Here is an 11736-nt window from a genome sequence, read left to right as displayed (position 1 = left end):
CAGCTTTCATCTTTTATTAGGGAGAAACTTTTTTGTGGTCAGGAAAAAAACATATGGCATAAATGAAATTATAGTGAATAATGTACCCCCTCTTTTATACAGGTCAGCTCCAAGGTGACTTTAAATATTCAAAATGATTCTGCACTACAATACAGCCAGCGATGTATTCATGTGGGCCGACACAGGTTTCTGTGCTCCAAAATGGCAATTTGTGAAGGGATGAACACAGTGTACAAAAAATGGCACTTTGTGTCCATTTTGTGCACTTTACATCCTGCCTTCTTGTTGGTAAATAATCCATATTTATCAAACCTTTGAGTCAGAGAGGAAATGAATTAGAACAATTTGCAACTAAGTTAAAAGAACAAGGGGTGGAGGAGCAGATGCTATACAGAAGGTTAGAGCACAGGAAGGAAATAAGAGGCAAGTGATGATTCCTGTCTAGTGCCAAACAAAGCACATGCCCTGTACACCTTGTTCTTATTGCTATTAAAGTTCACTTCTACGTAGATCATTTTGAAATGACACTTGACAGCATCCTTAATAAATGATCTCTATAGAAAAAAATCCTATTTACTTTCTATACATTGTTTTAAATACTGTATATCAGCTGACAAACATAATGTAAAATGTATAAATGGATATGAGATTTTAAAAAAAACAACAAAAAAAAAACACTTTTACATGGAAAATGAGTTTCAGTAGGACACGGAAAATGAAATATGAATCATGTAGCAATATCCTGCGTGTTGAAAGACAGGGCAAAGCAATAAAAATAAAGCAGCTCTGAAAAATACAAAAAGGTTTCCTGTTTTCTATATGCCTTCACGTCATCTATACATTGTGTCCAGCACTGGTTAGATATCACGAGAAGATTAAGTACTGTACTTTGTGTCACCACCCCGCTATTAGCAGAGATTTCAGCAAACGGGCCGGACGACGGGTATCAGTCGCAGACAGCTATGTGACATCACATCCTTCCTTTCAATTTTCTGATGTGCTCTATTATTTCCTCTTCTCCCTGTGGTATAAGGGCTAATCAGCAGCTATTGTATACCCAGACCTGCGCTTAGACGTGGTTTTGCAGATAATATCCCCTTGGCTGGTGCCAATTTCCAAACTTTCATTTCCCCTGGCAATGTATAGTGACACATTAAACGGCCCAGATCTGTGATAAAGCACAGTATGGAAAAAAAGGAAACAATGAGCAACTGCATGCAGACCAAGAAACTACAAGCATGTGTGTTGTATAGTATTAAGATGAAACCAATATAGATCTATCATTATCAAGATACTTTCTATTAATATTTGGATTGCAATGATACACATATACTGTTTTGGTTTTAAGAAAGGCATCTGTGTACAGATGTCACACGGCAGAGCAAATTTTAAAGATTGTTTGTTATAGTATATAGGACAAGCATAGGCTCTCTACTTCTGTTCTGTGTTATACAATGGAATGCAAGGGAACTGTGGCCCCTCTTACTTCAGGAACAAGGCCGGATTTGTGGGACCCAGGCCTAGGGCAACAAAGTTTTAGAGGTGGCATGCCCCTCCGCTACCTACTGATGAGTCCACAGTGCAGCTCCATTCTCCCTTTACTATGCAAAGAGGAGTGGGGGACAGGTTTGTGGAGAAACAAGTGGGATGATGTCTGCAACCAGCAAGGGGGGGGGGTGCTCATGGTCACGTGTTAGGGTTGAGGTGGGGTCACCTTCCTTTACTGGCCTATGGGTGCATCATTTTAAAATCTGGCCCCAGAAACAGCTAATAACAATAGCCAATGTGCTTTTAGTTTTACCCGGGGCCCACTGGGGCTGCTGTCTCAGGGCCCCCCACCGCAAAGCCTACTCTGGACTCCTGCAGTAGCCGCAACCTACCTTTAGCCCGCACACACATGCGTGTACCTTCTTTTGCCACAACCAGGGCTGGAGAAAGTGGTCGGGGGCAGCAAGAGCCGGGGTCCATCTGGTTTTTTACCGGTGTCCCGCCGGCACACTCCGACCCTGGTTTGGACACACCGTGATCTTATGGTATACCCTGTCAACACTGTCTGACAAGGAGCATGTGCCTGCACTGGAAGAGCCACCATCTTTACCATAGCTCTAAAGCAGGGACATTTTTTCCTGCCTGCAGTCTAATAACTCTCTACAGGGGTTATGTATTTATTTATTTATGGAGAAAGAGAGAAAGTTTGGTTCATTGATCCGTGACATCCAACCAGCAGTTCACTTCATCAAATGCATCTAATATAATATAAGCAAACATTTAATAGTTGTTGTTTGTTTTGGACTGGGGCACAAAGTGACTATGTCACTACATGACTCTCTGTACTACCTCAATGTTGTCCAATAATTTCCATGGCAGTTATTATAAAACATTGATGTCATACAAAGATGACTATGTAGATACTATGTAAATACCGTATCGGCATGGGGTGGGGATCACATATGGCCTGTGGGCTTCCTGTTAGACAGCTTTGCTTTACCTAATATTTTGTGAGGAATCAACTCATTTAAATAGAATAGAGAAGATTGTGGCAACATAGTGATTTGTATGAAAAATAAGATTTAGTAATTAGACAGAAAATAAGAGTAAAACAACACCATAGCACCTATTATGCAACAACACTTTGCACTAATACATTTTACCCCTCATTTTATATTGTGTTTTTGTGGTCCTGTCTATATATGATAACGAATACATTTCCTGATTTTTTATACATTTTTTTCTGAAAAATATAAAATGTGGGTTCTACTGTATTTGCTATATATGTAACTTTTCTTATAAAAGAAAATAACCCTTTCTATTAAAACTCTTTCAATAGCGTGTATTACATAAGACAGATATAACAAACCAATTTTTGAATGAATTATGTGTTTTTGACAGGATATTAAGTGCACCTATTTCAAAAAACATTTTCATTTGAAAACCTTACATTTGCCACTAGATGGCACTCACTACTTAGACTAAATGCATTCCATCCATGTCTTAGTATAAAATAACAGCCACATTAAGGGGCATATTTATCAAAGGTCGAAGTTAAGAATACTTCGAACTTCGAATTCAAAAAGACCAATCGAATGGTGGTCAAAGTTTTTTGAGGTCGAAGTGGGCCTAATACGATTCGAAGTAGCGCTACTTCGATTCGAAGTTTTTTTTACTTCGACCTTCGATCTCCCAAACTCCCCCAATTGCCTCCATACAGGTTCTAGGAGGTCCCCTATAGGCTAAAACAGAACTTCGACAGCTTTTAGGTGGCGAATGGTCGAAGTCGAATTTTTAGGAAACAGTACTTCAAAAAAAATTTGACCTTCGAATTTCAAAGTTTTTCAAATTCGAATCAAAGTTGGACTATTCCCTAGTCGAAGTACCCAAAAATTAGTTCGAAATGTTTACTTCTAAAATTCACTTTTAATAAATTTTTTTGATAAATCTGCCTCTAAGTGTAAAACTTCAGGTTTTTGATAAGTATCGTTTAAATCCTTTATTTGACTGTAAATGAGGAATAAATTATAGTTTGCTCAGAGATTCTTCGTTGGCTGAGAATTTGAGTTAACATGCATGAATAATGAGCAGCCTTGAGTTGCATTAGACAATTAAATAAAAAAATTTTTTTTTCTGGACTCTTGGTACATTCATTGGCTATTAATGTTAGTAAAATGCAACCTTTCATGACATTAAACAAAAAGGCAAGGTAGGGTGCGGCTTATATCAAAGGGATTTTCAGACAAGGAAATGGGAAATGAAACCTCCTTAAAAGAATACTCCTTTTATGTAAGCTGCACCCTACCCTGTTCAATTATTAACACAGGTGCTAAAGGTGCCAAAAACAAATATCTTTAAGCAGTGTACTACAAGTAAGAAAACGAAAGCAAAAGCACATTGGTTGATATGGTGCAATTTAGCCCATATGATTGTAAATCTGCCCTGTGGTATGTGTAATATATATTTGCCATCGTATTCTATGGTGTGAGGATATTTAGGGACTCACTGTGCACTCGTTCATGGTTCCGGCACTGGATCAACATGCTTTGACCAGTGCCGAGCCAAAAGGTACTGGCACCCAAGGCAAGTCCCTCCGCTTGCTCCCACGTGTCCCTGCCCATATTGCACTATTATTTGGCTGATCATTCCCATTCCATGTGACATCCTGAGCTGGCTATCGATTGCAAGATCTTGAGTGTGGTCTGATGTCATTGGTGGTCTGAAATGATTTAAAAAAAATAAAAAAAGCTAAACCAGTGGTCCCCAACCTTTTTTGGCCCAGGGACCAGATGAGGGGGGTTGGGTGCAGGGAGGGGTCTGCGTCCAATTCTGGAGCACCAGCATCCAGTTCCGGCACCCGGCGTCCAATTCGGTGTACCGCGTTAATTGTTCCCTAGGCTTGGCGGCCCAGACTTGGTACTGGCAGTTGGGGACCCCTGGGCTAACATAATATTATTGTACGTTTCCCCTGTACTAAATTCATGTTAAAGACTTAACTAACTAGGAATGCAAATTATTCAGCAATTAACAGCTCATTCTAGCCATGCTGTGCTCACCCTGACCATAACAATAAGCATTTTCCCCAAATATAAGACTAATTGTCCTCCAGGTTGGGCAACTTCATCCAGGGGTTTCAGTCCCAAATTTGAAAACCATTTATCAAGGGTAAAAGCAGGTAGTGAATCCACACAAGTGAGATTCGCACTCCACTAACTCACAGTGGTGAAATGAAAACAGCTTTATTTCAAAGGCACATTTCCTAAGAGCAGGTAGTGACTGCACTAAGAACATCACAGAGAAGGCTGCTATATTGGTGTATATTTATAACTGGGCAACACATATTTCCTTTATTTTGGTAGTTATTATAATCAATCAGCACTTTGGTTTTATTTAATAATTTGTAGTTGATCAAAACTATTTGCCCACTGGAATGCTCTTGGGCAATTTAACGCCTATGTTACCAGATCAGCCCGAGAGTTATCATTTATAATTATTAGGAACCAAATCTATAGAATCTGAACAATTTCAACTGAAATTCTCTGTCTGAGTTATTTATAGATTACGGAATGGCAATATATGGAGAGTCACAGGTTGATCATTGTTATGAAAAGGTGGTGACTTTTCAAATAAGCCAAGAGAAGACATAACAATGTGAAAAACTAAAAACAAAGTTGTGCAACTAAACTAGCTGGGTAACTTGTTAGATTATAGTTGATCGTCGGGTTTGAAATGTGGCAAGTATGAGAAAATTGTAAATTCCCGGTGTCAGTGAATTTCAAAATTACCTTTTGTCTCTCTAAGTATCTGGATTTCCCCAAATTTTATACTTGAAAGGAAGTTCAAGAGGTACCTGTGATTTGATGTACTAATGGAACTCTAGCATAACAGTAAGTTCCTTGTGTCCCAGAACAATTCTGTTTTCATAGTACAGGGGTAAGTTGTCTTTTTTTTGTATGTTCTATAAATAGTCAGTTTTTCATGCTAGCATAGAGGAATGTATTTCCTTGTACCTATATTGCTGTGTGTATTTCCTTCCAAGTATATTCTATTTCAGAGGCTCACTGGTGCTTGATCAGAGCTAGATAGAAAAATAAAAGGAGTAACAATTAAACAACAGAACCCTCTCCCCAACCATAGGCCAGCTTTATCAGAAAACTCTCTGCCCTTTACTGCCCATGTGTCCCCATCTTTGTACCTGCTATACAAAGGCAGACAAAAACACATTAATACACGCCCCAGAAGAGCTGCTGTACATATTTTTTAATTATAATTTTAACCTGTAGCCAGCACCATTCATAAGGGAGAGGGGAAATAAACCCAAGTACTTGGAATTTCTGAAAGAAGCATCACTTATACAACAGAGTACATAGGATTAAAATATTAAATTAAGTGATATTTTTGCTGATGGTAAATGTCCACAAAAAGAGCCATCTCGTCAGATCTTCTAAGCATCCCGGCTATTAAAAGATGCTAGCTTCCAGTTGCAGCCTTATTTTTAGATGGCCTTTTGCTTCTCTTCTTTTCTTCTTTGACTTCATCATCAGAAGCTTCCAAATCAATGTCAAAATCTAAATCACTGCCTGCTTCCTCTTCTTCTTCTTCATCACAACTTGAATTCTCCTGATTGTTAGTTGTACACGGACTGTTTGATGCCTCTGGCAATTTGCCAATTCTATATATGAAATAGAAAAAAATTGAAAATATAAATGCAATGCAATATATGTATGAATATGCCTTTATTCATATAGAGCTTATGTATAAGCAGTGCTGTACACATACTTTAAGTGAATGTTCTGTACAGAGTTAATTGTTTAGAGTGGTATTTATAAGCTGACAAAAATATGGCTTCTGACAGTGCATTTTACACAGCAATGTTATAAAGTTATAAAAGATTGAGAAAAAAATATGGAATTTAACAACTATGCAGGTTTACTCGATTTCAATAGACTTTTCCAGATTCCACTGAAGTGTATGATTTTGGTGTATTTTTCAGCCTTGCACTTTTATTAATAGTGCAGCAAGAGCCTTTTTACTTTACTAAAAGGAGATGTTTGGCTTTAGTACATATAGAACTATACAGCCATCACTGTAAAAAGTTATGTGATGAATTCCTTGGCTGTGACGATTTTGTGCCAATATAGTAGCTAGAAATACTTCTGACAGTATGAATGGGAGTTCTGGGTGCATAGGGTTCAATATAAAAAAAAAAAAATAGGAATTTATTAGTGAAAGAGATTTTCTTTGTAAATTACTTTTTCTACAATATTTAAGCCATACAATGGGAAACAAGTTCTGCACATGGCCTGTGTTCAAGAAGTGGATGGAACTATATCTTCACTTTGTATATAAGCTCATAAGCTTCTACAACTCACCTTCACCATACTCCAGATGCATGCAACTTACATCTTTCCAACTTGGAGTTGGAAGCTGCCCTCAACCAGGATAATTTAACAGCCTAATCCTCGGCCTGTACAAAGGCCCTTAAATCTTTGAGCTAGCAGTGTGAAATCAATAGCTCAGGACTAAATGTCTTGTCGGTTGCTTAACTCCATGAGACATTGTGCTCCATCTCACTTGCTGCCATCCACCATTGGAGGTTATCCACTTGGAGTTCCCCAACACTTCCTGTGCAATCCAATCATTTGGCCTGTGTGTCTAGCCACTAGATCAGTAATCCCCAACCAGTGGTTTATGAGCAACATGTTGCTCACCAACCCCTTGGATGTTGCCTTCAGTGGCCTCAAAGCAGGTGATTCTTTTTCAATTCCTGGCTTGGAGACAAGTTTTGGTAGCATAAAAACCAGAGCACCCTGCCAAATTAGAGCCAAATGTAGGCTGCCAGTCCACAAAGTGCTACCAAACAGCCAATTACATTTTATTTGGCACATTTTTTTCATGCTTGTGTTGCCTCCCATGTCATTTTACATTTGGACTTGGTAAAAATGGGTAAAAAAATGGTCGGGGACCCCTGCACTAGATAGATCACTCTCACTATAGAAGAGATATATATACTGCATAGCAGATAAAAAATTAGAGTGAGATACAACTACTCTCTGCCCAAAGACTTGCACCCTACAATGCAAGAGGTGGATGCATAGTGCAAAAACAAACAAACAAACAAACAAATCAGGGGGCTCTATAGTGGGCCTGAAAAAGCTGCTCCTACATGTAAGTTTATTTGTAAAATTGTGAATGACATAAGGTATTACTCTACTGGAAATTTTTGAAAGAATCACAAGAGTTCTGAAACCTGTGTTGAGATCATATGCAGATCATTAAACCCTACTATATATTGTTCGTTAGATTTCTTCAAAGAGTGCATTATCCCTTTTACGACATAAGCTGCTTATTTTGGGAAAGGCAAATAGTATAACATTTTATTGTTTCTCTGCACTATAATATACCCCCCATACTGTTGGTAATTATACTGCACCACTGTCTTTCAGTAAACCCAATGGGAATTCAGTGCACCTTGGACTTTTTCATGCCTCCTTCCTTTATTTATTTCATACTCTAGTTTTTGTTCAAGTTGTGCAATTTTTTTTGCCCTGTTTCTACCTTCCCTTTGCTTAACCATAGCAGAACATATTGAATCACTAACATCTTAAATAAGAGTATAGATCCAGATCAATCTGACTTTGAAACAGCATGCAGCTGCTGCCACAAAAGATATTTACAGCAGGTATCCTTTACTTACGGTAAAACAACCTCCTCCTTTTTTCCACATTTGGCACAAAGTTCGTGCTGCAAGGCACACGGCTTGCAGATAATATGATAGGCGTCCTTAACGGTCTTCTGCAGACATTTGACACTGTTAGAAATAAAGAAGGAATAATAATAAAAGATAACAATGAATGAGAATGTGTAACTTACATGTTACAAAGGTTAGGTTAATACATTATATCACCAAGCACCATGGTCAGGGTTGTTGCATAAGTTGAAAGAATTTGTCGGCTATTTGAAAAGTGTTCACTCTACAATTAAATTCACCTTCGAGTCTGATTCAGCTGTACTGCATTTTCCGGATCATAGTATGCAGGTGATAGGGACCACGTTGGTCACTTCGTTGTATAGTAAACCAACAGATAAAAACAATCTTCTTAGACCAACTAGTTTCCACCCACCGGGCCTTTTTAACCCTTTAAGTGCCACCCCACGTAGAATCTACGTTCTGTGGGAATGACACTTGAAATGCCACAGAACGTAGATTCTACGTTCTGCAGCATTTCAGGGTTAGGGAACGGAGGAGCGGCTTTTCAAGCCGCTTGCTCCGTTCCTTTTCGTTCCCCAGCCCCCAGGCAACGAGCAGGGGCTGGGAACGAGTGGCCCCTGAGGCGCGATCGCCCAGGGGCCCCAAGGCAGCAGCAGGCACGTGCAATATATGTGCCCTGCTGCTGCCTGCACTTTCAGAACGGAGGAGCGACTTGTAAAGTCACTCGCTCCGTTCTAAGTGCTATCCACCGGTTCCCCAGCCCCTAGGCAACGAGCCTAGGTGAAGAACAAGGGGCCCCTGGGTCGCGATCGCCCAGGGGCCCCTAGGCAGCAGCAGGCACGTGAAATCTACGTGCTCTGCTGCTGCCTGCACTCTGTGAACAGAGGAGCGGCTTGTAAAGCTGCTCGCTCTGTTCAGACTCATTCCCCAGCCCCCAGGCAACAAGCCTAGGCAGGGAATGAGTGGCCCCTGAGGCTCTATAGCCCAGGGGCCCCAAAGGCAGCAGCAGCACGTGGAATGGACGTGCTATGCTGCTGCCTGCACTTCCTGGCCGCTAAGCTCCGCCCCTTTTACCGGATCATCAGAAGAGGACGGTGCCAGCTCTGCCTGCAGCTCTGCTGGACGATCTGGACCCTACTACTCCCAGGTTAGTGCCCATCCACACACACAAACACACACAAACACACACAAACACACAAACACACACTTATTTTCCCATTACACACTTACATTCACACTTACACACAATCACATACATTTTTGGGGGATCAGGGGGGTCACACACATTCACAGCACCCCCACACGCTTGCACACGCACACAACATGCAATTGGTCAGTTCTACACACACATACACACTTACACTATGTTGTGTCTTTGTTTTTTTGTTTTTATCGCATCGTCTGTTTTTTTTTGCCTGAAAAAACTGTTTTATTGCCATTGCGAATAGCGTATTCGCTAATTGCACTGCGCAATACCTTTTGTATGTTATTTTGGTGATTATACTGCAATTCTGGTGATTTTTGTGCATTTTTAGCCATTTTATTGCTTGTTTAGCCATTTTATTACATTTTCAGCTGTGCGATGGTGTTGTTCCCCTGTTTCTGTCTGTAAAACTTATTTGGCCATGCTAAAATATTCAACCATTGATTCTGACTGCTGATTACAGTAGGCGGAAAAAAAAAAAGCATTGATTTTTGCGATTTTGTTGGATTTTAGTGATTTTATACCATTTCGCTTTGTTCTTTGTTACTTCATTTTGACCATGAAAATTTTGTCTGCTATATAACCATTTGGAGGTCTCTGTGTGCAAAATAGTTTGGTAAATCTTTTCATACCAGGCATCAAACTGTTCAGTACACCCCTGGCGTTCATATTTAGGATGACTTTTGCTGGTACGTTACAAAATGTGGGGTATATAATGGGGTAAAATGCTTGCTTTGTGACTATTTTCAGAAATTCCATAAAAACTGTTATGTTTAGCATTGCTTTGCGGTTTGGTAGTTTGCAGTAGAAAGATGTAATTACTTGCTTTAGATTCGTCTGAATGTGTACTTTCGGAAAATATATGGGTTTCTAGGGTCTTCATACTGTTAGGGGGTCTTATGGTGCATAATGCACATACCAGGTGCTAGTATTGTAGCAGTCAGTGTGTCATACGTGAAAATTCATATGTACTATTTTCATTTGGGCGTCTCTGTATGCCACCTAGTTTGGTAAATCTTTTCATATCAGGCATCAAACTGTTCAGTACACCCCTGGCGTTCATATTTAGGATGACTTTTACTGGTACGTTGCAAAATGTGGGGTATATAATGGGGTAAAATGCTTGCTTTGTGACTATTTGCAGAAATTTCTTAAAAAGCATTATGTTTAGGATTGCTTTGCGGTTTGGTAGTTTGCAGTAGAAAGATGTAATTACTTGCTTTAGATCCGTCTGAATGTGTACTTTCGGAAAATATATGGTTTTCTAGGGTCTCCATACTGTTAGGGGGTCTTATGGTGCATAATGCACATACCAGGTGCTTGTATTGTAGCAGTCAGTGTGTCATACGTGAAAATTCATATGTACTATTTTCATTTGGGCGTCTCTGTATGCCACCTAGTTTGGTAAATCTTTTCATATCAGGCATCAAACTGTTCAGTACACCCCTGGCGTTCATATTTAGGATGACTTTTGCTGGTACGTTGCAAAATGTGGGGTATATAATGGGGTAAAATGCTTGCTTTGTGACTATTTTCAGAAATTTCATAAAAAGCGTTATGTTTAGGATTGCTTTGCGGTTTGGTAGTTTGCAGTAGAAAGATGTAATTACTTGCTTTAGATTCGCCTGAATGTGTACTTTCAGAAACTATATAGTTTTCTAGGGTCTCCATACTGTTAGGGGGTCTTATGGTGCATAATGCACATACCAGGTGCTTGTATTGTAGCAATCAGTGTCATATGTGAAAATTCATTTGTACTATTTTCATTTGGGCATCTCTGTATGCCACCTAGTTTGGTAAATCTTTTCATATCAGGCATCAAACTGTTCAGTACACCCCTGGCGTTCATATTTAGGATGACTTTTGTTGGTACGTTACAAAATGTGGGGTATATAATGGGGTAAAATGCAAGCTTTGTGACTATTTTCAGAAAGTTAAAAAAAAAGCCTTATGTTTAGCATAGCTTTGTGGTTTGGTAGTTTGCAGTAGAAAGATGTAATTACTTGCTTTAGATTCGCCTGAATGTGTACTTTCAGAAACTATATAGTTTTCTAGGGTCTCCATACTGTTAGGGGGTCTTATGGTGCATAATGCACATACCAGGTGCTTGTATTGTAGCAATCAGTGTCATATGTGAAAATTCATTTGTACTATTTTCATTTGGGCGTCTCTGTACGCCACCTAGTTTGGTAAATCTTTTCATATCAGGGATCAAACTGTTCAGTACAGCCCTGGCGTTCATATTTACGATGACTTTTGCTGGTACGTTACAAAATATGGGGTATATAATGGGGTAAAATGCTTGCTTTGTGACTATTTTCAGAAATTTCAT

General features: G+C 39.5%; 1 protein-coding gene across 1 annotated transcript in view; it reads right to left on the bottom strand.

The window, feature by feature from the left end:
* Nucleotides 1-4711: 4711 nt before the first annotated feature.
* The window catches only part of c9orf85.L (chromosome 9 open reading frame 85 L homeolog), a 23973-nt gene continuing 16948 nt past the window's right edge, over nt 4712-11736 (bottom strand). The window contains exons 3-4 of the mRNA XM_018258796.2: nt 8186-8299; nt 4712-6160 (exon numbers count right to left, since the gene is read on the bottom strand). Of these exons, the coding sequence (XP_018114285.1) occupies nt 5959-6160; nt 8186-8299 (316 nt within the window). The 3' untranslated portion in view covers nt 4712-5958. The remainder of the gene's footprint in view (nt 6161-8185; nt 8300-11736) is intronic.

This window comes from Xenopus laevis, chromosome 1L, assembly GCF_017654675.1.
Source record: "Xenopus laevis strain J_2021 chromosome 1L, Xenopus_laevis_v10.1, whole genome shotgun sequence".
NCBI lineage: Eukaryota > Metazoa > Chordata > Amphibia > Anura > Pipidae > Xenopus > Xenopus laevis.
This window is presented reverse-complemented; position numbering and strand designations above follow the sequence as displayed.